An 11,728-nucleotide genomic window follows, 5' to 3' on the forward strand; every position below is an offset into this window, starting at 1 on the left:
ACGACAGCACACTGAAGTTTTTCATGAATTTTAAATGTGTCTGTCTTTAAAGCACTTCTGTCAGCTTCTGCTGTTTAGATGTGCTATAGTCTACAAATAACATAAACATGATAGTCCACACAAAAAATAGACATTTGTCATGGTTAATAAGTTGTGATTTTGTTTTTCTTTATTATATTACAATTTTAAAAAAAAAACAAAAAAAACAAACCTCAATTCAGTTGATACATACTGAACTTAAGCGACACAGAGTATCTATTCAATACCAAAACCACCAGCAATAGCAACAGTACTATTAATATTTGAATCAGTACGCCCACCTCTATCCATAACCAGCCGCTTGAAGTTTCAAAAAGCAGTTTGCAAAAACAAGTGTGATTCTGATAAATCTTTTCAAATGTCTCCTACCATGTCACAAATTATGTAAAATGCAATTCTTTTTTTAACTTTGAGACTGGTTGACTAGGCTGTTCTTTCCTAGGGAAAAAATGGGCTCTATTTTTTTTACACACATTCATACCTTACAGTCCAAATTACGTCCCAGGTTTTGACTGTTGGGAATAACCCTAAGGTGTCTTCCTGATCTCTAGGAATGAGATGGAGCGCCACTTCCTGGAACTTCTGCAATTTAACATCAATGTGCCGGCCAGCGTCTACGCCAAGTACTACTTTGACCTGCGACAGCTGGCCGATGACAACAACCTCAGTTTCCCACTGGAACCCCTCAACAACCAGCGTGCCCAGAAACTAGAGGTAAGCTTCCTTCCAGAGACTACAGAACATCCGTCTGTAATACTCATCTAACGCTGCCTCAGATTAGGAGTTGCTGTTGGATACTCTGTATTCTCAAGTTAAAGGCTCTTTATTTTGGCAACTGTTTCTATGGCACGATTTACAAGCAGGATTTAATTGAACTAATAAAAGTGTTAGTGATTAGTACAGTAGGAAGAACCACCCTCTGAAAACAGTCTGAGAAATTTCTTACCGTATTTTCACGACCATAAGACGCACTGTACTAAAAGGCGCAGTCTCAGTTATGTGTGCCATTACTGTATTTAACACACACATAAGGCGCACTGGACCATAGGGCGCATACAAGTACCGTATGCGTATTTAAAAATAAAGCGGGAGCAAACCTGAGTTCGGTACCTTACTCACATTTCTATTGCCGGTAATCGTCATCATCAACAACACACAAGCATACAAGTGTGCGTATTTAAAAATAAAGCAGGAGCAAAACAAAGTTTGGTACTCACATTTTTATCATCAATCAAACCCATCGAAGTCCTCATCCTCTGTGTCTGAATTGAACAGCTGCGCTAAATCTCCATCAAACATGCCAGGTTCACTGTCTTCACCGTCAGAGTCACTTTCCGTGCCGTGCGGCTCCTCGGAAACGATGCCGGCTTTTGCGAAAGCTCGAACAACAGTGCCAGCAGACATGTTAGCCCAAGCATCTACAATCCATTGGCAAATTGTGGCGTAACTCGCCCGGCGCTGCCTTCCACTCTTAGTGAAACTGTGGTCTCCATCGGTCATCCATCGCTCCCAGGCCGCTCGCAGCCTTACTTTGAACGGGCGGTTCACACCGATGTCCAGCGGTTGGAGTTCCTTTGTCAGGCCTCCCGGAATGACAGCAAGCTCACAGTTCATTTGCTTCACAAGTTTTTTCACATCGGCTGTGAGATGGGCACGCATAGAGTCACAGATCAACAGCGATGGTGATGCGTGGAAAAAACCACCTGGTCTCCTTACATACACCTCCCTCAGCCACTCTTTCATCATTTCCTCATCCATCCAGCCCTTTTCATTTGCCTTAATGATGATTCCTGCTGGAAACTTCTCTTTAGGCAAAGTCTTTCTCTTAAAAATCACCATAGGCGGCAGTTTCTGTCCATTAGCATGGCAGCCAAGCACAACAGTAAAAGAAGACTTTTCATACCCCGTTGTGCGTATCGCTACCGTGCTGGTCCCCTTCTTCTCCACAGTGTGACTCACCGGGATGTCAAAAGTGAGCGGGACCTGGTCCATGTTTGTGATGTGGCTGGGCTGGATGTTTTTGTCGCCGATGTGTTTGCTGCAGTAGGAGCGGAAGATGGCCAGCTTTTCCTTATAATCCGCTGGAAGTTGCTGCGCTACCGTAGTCCTGGTCCGGATGGAAAAATGGCACCGTTTCATAAAAAGTGAAAGTGAAACTGCTTTTAGCCGAATGGTGACCGTCGAAACGCTTCTCCCGCTCGTTCTTTGCTCGATGATCCACCGCTCGAGTCTTTCCTCCAACTCGGCCACCTCGCCTTATGTCCGCGGAAACTCAGCTGCGTTTTCTTGACCTGCCGGAGCTTGTTTTCCAGCTTCCTCCATTTGCGAACCATCGATTCGTTAATCTTAAATTCTCTCGCCGCTGCTCGATTTCCATGTTCCTCCGCGTAGCTGATGGCCTTCAGTTTAAACTGTGCTTCGTAAGCGTGTCTCTTTGCCATTTTCAGGGTTGTTAAAACAACGATGTCCTGCATAATGCACATACCTGTTCTTTTATACAGGTATGTGCGATTGTCCCGGTATATACGATCAACGCCCACACTTCACCCTTTAACGTTCTCATGGTGTTCTCTACTACGTCCTCCTTACAACACATAGGGCGCACCGCGCTATAGGGCGCGCCGCACTTTTTGAAGAAAATCTAAGACTTTTAAGTGCGCCTTATGGTCGTGAAAATACGGTATGTAGCTTTTTTGCTCATGACCTGGATTTTTAAAGTGCAACAAAGGCTGTTTTATCATTTACTAATCATTAGATACCTTTAATTCAAACCACCTGGTTAAATCAAAATTATCTAGTCCATCTGTGTGTGACTTTTGAGTAATTGTGCTTTGATAATGCCCCTCCAGGCCATTTCAAGACTATGTGAAGACAAGTACAAGGACCTCAGTCGAGCCGCAATGAGGCGATCTCTCAGCGCAGACAACCTGATAGGTATACGACGCTCCAATGCTGTGCTCTCATAGACTGCTGCCCTCTGACCTCCAAAGTTCAGCTAACCCACAGCCAACCCCAGAAAGCATTACCCACAGAGTTATCAGGCAAGGACAAACCGCCACTGTATGACCTGTCCACACGGTAATTTACATTACAGCTGTAGACGTGCGTGATTGTTAAATTAAAGGTGTTTACCTTATCTGAAGCATTATCATTTGACTGTTGTTTTTACAAGTCCTTTATTTATTTGTCATGTCTATCACTTCTGAGAGAACACATTGAACATGAATGATTGAGTTCATCATCTGTCTGAAATACACTTTAGTTTCTGTTTTTTTCTTTTCTACAAAAGTGTTTGAATTACTTCATGCAGCCTTAAAGGATGAACAGAGTGGTGAGTTATATTTGTTGTTACTGTCACCGTATTCCACGAAAGACCAAAACCAGCAAATGTTAGATTGTTCAGATGTGGCGAATTGTTTTGTTTTGGTTTTTTTTGGTTTTTTTGTTAATGAAGATTGAAATCATGCTTGAGTGCTATAGCATAGTGAAGTTAATGTTGGTTGGTCATTTCCTGGGATTCCTTAACAGTATATAAATATAAACTTTCACCAAATGTATCTTTTTTTTCCTTTAGCCACAAAAAAATGTAAAATGATCTTTGTTGTAAATTAGATTTAATACCAGAAGTTACTGTGGCGACTGTAACTCAGACATGTTTACTGTCGATATGTTTTGAGTACATTTTTCTGTCCATCAGGATTGAACATCCACCATGTCTCATATTACAAGACACTGAGCTGTTATCACTGTGTGGGAGCTGGCTGACGTCTTCTCAGTCAGCTGTTTTGTGACAGCAAAATCAGGAGTGCCATTTGCAATTTGGTGTTAAGTTGTGTATACCACGGGTGATCAAACAAGGCTGTTTACTGACTCTGGATCAGTATTTGAAAATTAATGGCTCCATATGGAAGTTGGGTATATGCAGGTCAGCCTCAGTATTAAGTTCCTTAGATCCTCATTCCCACCCCCCCCCCCCCCAAAAGATCACCAGTGTTGTTCTTGTCCAAGGACCCATCCAGGCTAAGGTTTGGAACACACTACACAGATACTGAGGGGGAAAACAAACTGATGGATGCTCCCCTTCTCTTTTGCTTACTATGTAGGCTTCTAGCTGTGAAGTTTGTCTTGTTTTTAATTGAGAAAAAAAAAAACATTTGCAGATGGAGTATTTTAAATAAACACTAATCATGTAACAAATGTGGTTTATTGTCTTTTATATTGTGTCTTTACGATCAGCTAAGTTCTAAACATTGTTGAGAATATTGAGCCTGACTTCCCAGAGTTCAGTTTAAACACTGTGTTATAGCCGAATATTAGAAAAACACAACATGCGCCATTCATTAACCTTAGCTGGCATTATGATATCTAAATCAAAAACAGCCCACAGTTGTGAGGGAATCAGAGAATCGCTCATATTGTAATTCCTTGGTTTTTACAGACATGCAGCTGCATGTCTCTTAACAGGTACTAGAACCTATGAACACATCACTCCAATTTTAGCCAACTTACATTGGCTCCCTGTTAAATACATAGATTTTAAAATTCTTTTGTTCACTTTTAAAATTATAAATAATTTGGCGCCCAGCTATCTTTCCGAACTCCTCCATTTGTACAATCCCAATAGAGCACTAAGATCTTCCAATCAGATGCTCCTAGCACAACCTAGGTGTGACCGAGCCTTTGCAACGGTAGCACCCAGACTCTGGAATAACCTCCCTGTTCATATTCGTACTGCTGATTCTATCCAGTCTTTTAAATCATGTGTTAAAACATATCTTTGTACTTTGGTTTTTGATTCTAACTAGTTGGCTGTTATCTGGCTTGTTCTGCTGTCACCTATGGTTTCCTGCCCTGTTTTCTTATTGTTTTGTTTTAATTGTTTCATGCTTTTACTGACTGTGAAGCACTATGGTCAACTTTGTTGTTTTTAATATGTGCTATATAAATACATTTTAATTTGATTTTAACCGTCACACAGAACGCAAGCAGTCCAAAGTAGAGCTGATACTTCGCACTAGGAGTACACTGAGAAACAGGTGTGGCTACATGGTTGAATTGTAAACCAGTTTAAGCAGTTTATCTACTTTTTTTTTTTTTTTTTTTTTTTTTTTTTTTGGAATCAGTTCAAATTTTAAACATATATATGAGGCTCTTTTTGTCAGTGGTGAAATTGAAACAAGTTTTTCTTGAGTTAGATAAATCATTCTGATTGCATAAATGTCTAAAGATCATATGAAAGCACTTGTTTTCTGTAAATTTCTGTTAACTGTACTGCAAGTATAGGCAAAAGTTTGTTAAATGCATCTTTTGAATCTATCCTTTGTTGCTTTCAGTAGCATAACAATATACACTCACTTGACACTAAAGTACTACTACCAGTTTGGACCCTTTTGTCTTTAGAATTGTCTGAATTCCACATAGCAAAGATTCAACAAGGTGCTGGAAACATTCTTCAGAAATTTTGGTCCATGTTGACATGACAGCATCACAGGGTTGCTGTAGATCTGTCAGCTGAACATCCATGATGTGAATCTCCTGTACCACCGCATCCCAAAGGTGCTCTGTTGGACTGACATCCAGTGACTGTGGAGGCCATTTGATTACCGTGATGTGATGTTCAACAAACCAGTTCTGAGATTTGATTTTTGTGATGTGGTGTGGGATAAGATGGATTTGCTCATCAGCAATACTCAGATAGGCTGCAGCATTTAAACAATGCTCAGTTGACAGTAAAGGACCCAAAGTGTGCCAAGAAAATAAATTTCTTACACTATTACACCACCAGTAGCCTGAACCTCTTATACAAGGCAGGACTGATCCATGCTTTCATGTTTATGTTCTGACCCTACTATCCTAATTTTGCAATTGTCCAATTTTGGTAATCCATATAAATCATAACCTCAGTTTCCTGTTCTTAGCTGACAGCAGTGATATCTGGTGTGGTCTTCTGCCACTGTAGCCCATCTCCTACAAGGTTGAAAGCTGCTCTTCTGCACACCTTCGCTGTAATGAGCAGTTATGGAAGTTACTGTTGCTTTAAACTGTAGGTGGTCTTGACCATGTCTACATGCCTAAATGCTTTCAGTGTGTGTAAGAGGACTGTGTGCATATTGAAAGTGAACAGATAGAATTCATACAATAGTAGATTTATTTATACAATAGCAATAGTACAGTATCTTGCTTTTAGTCAGCTGATAGCTTCCTGGATTATTTAAAGAGAGACATTCCCGTCAACTGTATTGTCTCTAAAGTTATTTTCACCCCCCAAAAAGTACCTGATTATACATTGAATACTGTTGTAACACTGTATCTAAGCCACATCAAACCACACATGGTTTACTTCTAACACATTGGACTTCATTATTTTTCTGTTAAATTCTAATGTCCCTCAGGTCAAGTGCTGCATTTTCAGCTTGCTATCAGTAACAATTACTCGCATGCATCTGATATTTACATATATGTCTGGCTGAAGGAATGAATGAAGAATGAATAGGTGTCTTGTTGTGACGTTTAACGATGTAGGGTGGTGCTACAATGTGACAACACATTCCAAGAGATCAGCAATCTATTCAAGGAAACCCTCTTGCAGGAAGTAGGTGAGACTTCGTAGAATAGTTGTGTATTTCCACAAATTTGTCATAAACAGGGCAGCAAATGGTTACACATCCACTATACTGCCATTATTAGTGAATGCAAGAACTTCCAAATCAGGTTACTGAACAACTAATTTCTTCCTAGTTGAACTTTGCGCTCTCGTGCGCACTCTTCAGCAGTCAGTTAATGTTTTAGGGCTTCATACACAGTCAAAAAGCAGTGCACAACGTTCAAGATCCAACACTTTTAATTCCACAACATGAATCAAAATCTACAGTATTTTATCAACGTCCTTTGAGGAGGTCTGTCAATGTAAAAACTGAAAAAACCCCAACATGTACTCTTTAATCTACACATCAGTTTTAGGAGCATTTCTTTTTTTTGGCATTCATCATCACTCATACAATCATTTCCTTCACACACATCAGACTAATAAATTAGAGCTATCTAGCATTTGGGACACACGGTAATCTAAACAACACAAATGACCATCAACAATGAATGGAAATATTACAGAACGTCACAGGTCCAGTCAGTTCTGCATTAGCGCTGCAGCACTCTGCACTGAGACGGATTTCATGTTGTACTCCTCCACCGTCATTCATTTTGTTGTCTTTAGCACTCTCTGTCTCTCTCTCCCATCCCCACCCTCCACACACGCACACTTTTCTGGGTAAACTGTACACCGTGCAGTGAGTGTGACTTCTGAAAGTCAGTTTTTATCAAGTTGTCAAACAGATAACTTACATTAGACCACAGATCCATGCAACATAGGAGAGTTTGGTTCTTACTTACATGAGAAAAACTCAAAATACAGGTACATTCTAAGTTCCTCAGTTAATGAACTATTAAGCAAAAGAGCTTTTAAATTGTGACATTGTTCAAAAAGAAGATTTTTCAAAGTGCTTGTTTTCTTCATCCAGCAGTCCAAATCCCAAACAGAACAAGATAAATAACAACCTGGGAAAATTTAAATTGTTACTTTTTACTTCTATAGATTTAAACTATGGATTAAACTATGTCTTGGTTATTTGTTAAATGTGGCTAGTTCAGTTTTCCAGAGTCTAAGGTGACCTTTACTGTACAGAGTCTAACCCTAACATCTGTTTGTTCTGGCAAAATACTGCTATAAAAATCACTTTGTGGTTCTCAAAGTGAGGTCCAAGGACCTCTAGAGGTCACTGAGCTGAGGTCAGGGCACCACAGAATAATCATTAATTGGTCATTTATGCTATTAATGTTTTTCAACAGCTAAGAACAAAATTCAGATGGGTCTGTGGTCTAATGTTCATCTGTTGGGGGTGAGGTGGGGGGTGAGCAGGTCCCCTTTGAACCAGCAGATGGGGCTGAAGTTTCATCCTGTATCTTTAACATAAAAATTGTGCATTGGTTCACAATACATGAACAAAACTAGATTCCCCCCCACAGAAACTTTAGTGATTTAATGAGACAGTTAAAATGAGAAAAAGACTTTCAAAGAATTTCATCTCTGGTTTTGGGAAAAAGCAACATAATAAGGACCTTTTCCCACCTTCAGTTTGTAACCATACAAAACAATTCACTCAGACACTGACATTTATACACGAGTGTATACAGCTCAAATCTGATTTGTTTTTCTGGCGTCTTACACTTACGATTGTGGCAGTGGCATCAGCTGGTTAGAAACTAAATATATGGCATGTTATCTTTTTTTTTTTAAACACCAAATATTTGTACAATATATACATAAATAAATATGTGGTTTTTTCTCTCTCTCTCTGTCAGTGCTCAGGATGAGGAGAAGCATGTGGGACTCCATTATGGATCCATTTAACTCAAAGGTTAGTTCCTCAGTGACAGTCAAGTTCAGCCAAAGGTTTGAGCTCTACGTCCAAGGAAAGCAGTTATAGCTCACAGTTATGATATATGTCCACAATCCCAGTCTGTGTTTGGATACTGGGAGATGTGGCTGTACACGAGTCCTCTTAAAAGCTCATATATGAGGCGGAACAGCTTTATGGTAGATCCCTGATGTCAGCCCAGTTCCAGTATGTCCAGTTAAAGCAGTACTGGCCTCACTGTACATTGAGGGTGGAGCGGTGGCTTTCTGTGGCCAACAGGGACAGCGTCGAGCCACAAACCTCCTCCAGGACTCTAAAGTTTTTCCCGACCAAATCCAGACTCCTGAGGTGATGCCCACCACTAAGCACATGAAATATTTGAGCATGAAGACGGCGTAGTCTGGGCCTAGTCCCAAGCGCTGGCGTTCGGACGGGCAGAGGCAGGCCGAAGCTCGCTCCCAGCCGGGCCGGTAGTGCTGCTCATACACCAGGCAGGCCACCACAATAGTGGCGGGGACAGTGTACAGCACCGTAAAGAGCCCGATGCGAATCATCAGCCTCTCCAGTTTGTCCGTCTTGGTGCCACCTTGCTTGATGATGCTCCTGATGCGGAACAGAGAAACGAAGCCGGCGAGTAAGAAAAGCGATCCGGTGAAGAGGTAAACCACAAGAGGTGCGAGCACAAATCCCCTCAGATTCTCCAGACTCTGGTTCCCCACATAGCAGATTCCAGCCACAGGGTCCCCATCCACAGAGCTGAGAGCCAGCACCACGATGGTCTTGACGCTGGGGATGAGCCAAGCGGCGAGGTGGAAATACTGTGAGTATCCCGCGATAGCCTCGCTGCCCCACTTCATCCCTGCGGCCAGAAACCAGGTGAAGGACAGCACCACCCACCAGATGGAGCTGGCCATGCCGAAGAAGTACACCAGCAAGAAGACGAGGGTGCAGAGAGCGGGGCCGTTGGTGTCGTAGAGGATGTGTAGGTGGTCGCCGCTGGCGCCACACGCCACTCGCTCGTGACCTGCCACCAGCCGGATGATGTAACCCAAGGAGACAAAGAGGTAGCAGGCAGCCAGGAAGATGATGGGCCTCTCTGGGTACTTGAAGCGTTCCATGTCAATGAGAAAGGTGGCAACGGTTGTCAAGGTGGAGATGAAGCACAGCACCGACCACAGTCCCACCCAGAAGCTAGTAAAGGCGTGCTCATCTGACGAGAAGAAAGGCAGGTGGCAGGGCTGGGCACAGTTGAGCTGTGGGCCAGTCTGGACCCGGCCATACAGGCTGTGAGACTCCCTCATGATGGGGATCAGCGGCTCTCTGCAGCGGCACTCCCTGTCGCACTGCGGGGGGCTCGGCGGTCTAGTCCTGCCCTTAGGGGTGGGCTTGGGGAACGGGGGAGCCAGGGTGGTGGTCTCGCTGCTGTTCTGGTCCATGCACAGGGTCTCGTCCCCTAGCTGTGGCAGCTGCTCACAGCTCATCCTCTCGGGCCACTCAAAGCCATACTGACTCATGAGAGGCGAGCAGCCCCGTTTGGCTCGTTCACACACCGAGCGGCAGGGTGGGAGCGGCTTGCGGTAGTCTGGCAGGCAGATTGGTGTGTACATGCTGCACAGGAAGAAGAGTAAGTCCGGGGAGCAGCGAATCCGGACCAGGGGCCAGAACTGGTGGACCTCCAGGCCCACCTCTTCCTGAGTGTCGTGGTTAAACTGATTGGGCATGTGGGTCAGGTTGTAACCAATGCCCCGACACATGGGCACAGTTATGGGCTCACACACCAGATCCTTAGAAGCACCTAATGTGAAGCCAGGGGAGTGGAGGAGCAGCAGCAGCAGCATTATGAGGGCTGTAGAACTGTTTCACTTTAGAAACATAAATCTTTGCACAGATGATGTTTATATGTTGGTTACTGAATTTCTGGAATCAAATGTGATCTGAGGCATATTTTTAAAAGGGTTATATGCTAAAAATTAAAAAAAAAAAAATTAGGCGAGGATAAAATATACTTACTTTTTCTGTGTTCCAGTCTCAGTATCTTTGACACAATAATATCTGCTTCAATATTTACACCTCTGATGAAATTTCACAAGTGTTAGCTTTATTTTGATACCAAGATTGTAAGGACAGAGTTTGTAATTGCAGAGAAATAATCAGTTAAATTTGGGCATTACATTTTTGAGCAGGAAGCTCAGAAACCCCCTTGGGGCTTAAGAGGATAATAATTAATAAGTGAATGCAAAGTGGTGTATAAACATGTGATTTTAAATCTGATTCTGGATTTAACAGAGATAAAATGAAGAAAAGCTAATTTGGGAGAATTCCTATTGCTTCTACTTCTACTTTCTATGGAAGAAGTAAGTGTATACGTATTCTTTCACATGATTACGCAGAGCCCTATGAAAACTTAGGTCAGTGGTTCTCCAACATTAACTCCATGATGTCAGTAGCACTTAAAAAACAGTTTATTTTGATGCTCTTTTCATTGTCATTGAACATGTGATCTGTTCTATACAAACAGCTTCTATACAAATATTAACAAGTATTCTCATGCCTTGAAGACATGAGAATACTCCAACTTATATACAGTTACTGCATGAGCTGTTCAAGAGAGCCAAAACTCTATTACAAACAGAAGCTGTATGGCTCCTAATGCATTGTTGCTGCAAAGGGTGTGTAACAACAGGAGATCTTATCAACTGTAATGGTAAATGGCCTGTATTTATCATCATCATCATCATCATCATCGTTTATTTATATAGCACTTTAAAAACACACAAGGCTGACCAAAGTGCTGAACAACAGAAACATAATAGATACCATAAGAATAATAAATACGATAAAATAATAAACATTGCGAAAACAATAAAATACAAGTCAGTCAACCACTGAATCAAAAGCCAGTGAATAAAAATGCGTTTTCAATCTGGATTTAAAAACCATCACTGATGTCAATTGCCTAATGTGAAGAGGAAGATTATTCCAAAGCTTAGGAGCCACAATAGAGAACGCTCGGTCTCCTCTCAGTTTCAGCCGTGATTTGGGGACTGAGAGCAACAGCTGCTCAGCTGACCGGAGCGAACGAGTGGGGACATAGGGCTTCAGCAAATCAGACAGATACAGATACAGACAGATTTATATAGCACTTTACTAGTCCCTATGGACCCCGAAGCGCTTTACACATCCAGTCATCCACCCATTCACGCACACATTCACACACTGGTAATGGCAAGCTACATTGTAGCCACAGCCACCCTGGGGCGCACTGACAGAGGCGA

At 42.2% G+C, this 11,728-nt stretch overlaps 2 protein-coding genes across 2 annotated transcripts; one reads left to right on the forward strand and one right to left on the reverse strand.

Annotated features, from left to right (window-relative positions):
• Window positions 1-590: 590 nt before the first annotated feature.
• Window positions 591-3,181, forward strand: LOC121812607 (cyclin-Y-like protein 1; the record flags this gene model as incomplete). The annotated part of the gene is given in 2 exon segments (XM_042215225.1): window positions 591-753; window positions 2,889-3,181. Coding segments are annotated over 2 exon segments (280 nt in total), but the record flags the coding sequence as incomplete, so codon positions are not given.
• A 3,681-nt stretch (window positions 3,182-6,862) lies between these two features.
• On the reverse strand, window positions 6,863-10,293 carry LOC121812606 (frizzled-5-like). Its single transcript, XM_042215224.1, has one exon. It carries the CDS (start codon window positions 10,289-10,291, stop codon window positions 8,606-8,608), a length of 1,686 nt encoding a protein of 561 aa, XP_042071158.1. The 5' UTR covers window positions 10,292-10,293; the 3' UTR covers window positions 6,863-8,605.
• Window positions 10,294-11,728: the final 1,435 nt, after the last annotated feature.

The sequence above is a fragment of the Haplochromis burtoni genome, unplaced genomic scaffold (assembly GCF_018398535.1).
Source record: "Haplochromis burtoni strain Fernald_Lab_line unplaced genomic scaffold, NCSU_Asbu1 Contig_685, whole genome shotgun sequence".
Lineage (NCBI taxonomy): Eukaryota > Metazoa > Chordata > Actinopteri > Cichliformes > Cichlidae > Haplochromis > Haplochromis burtoni.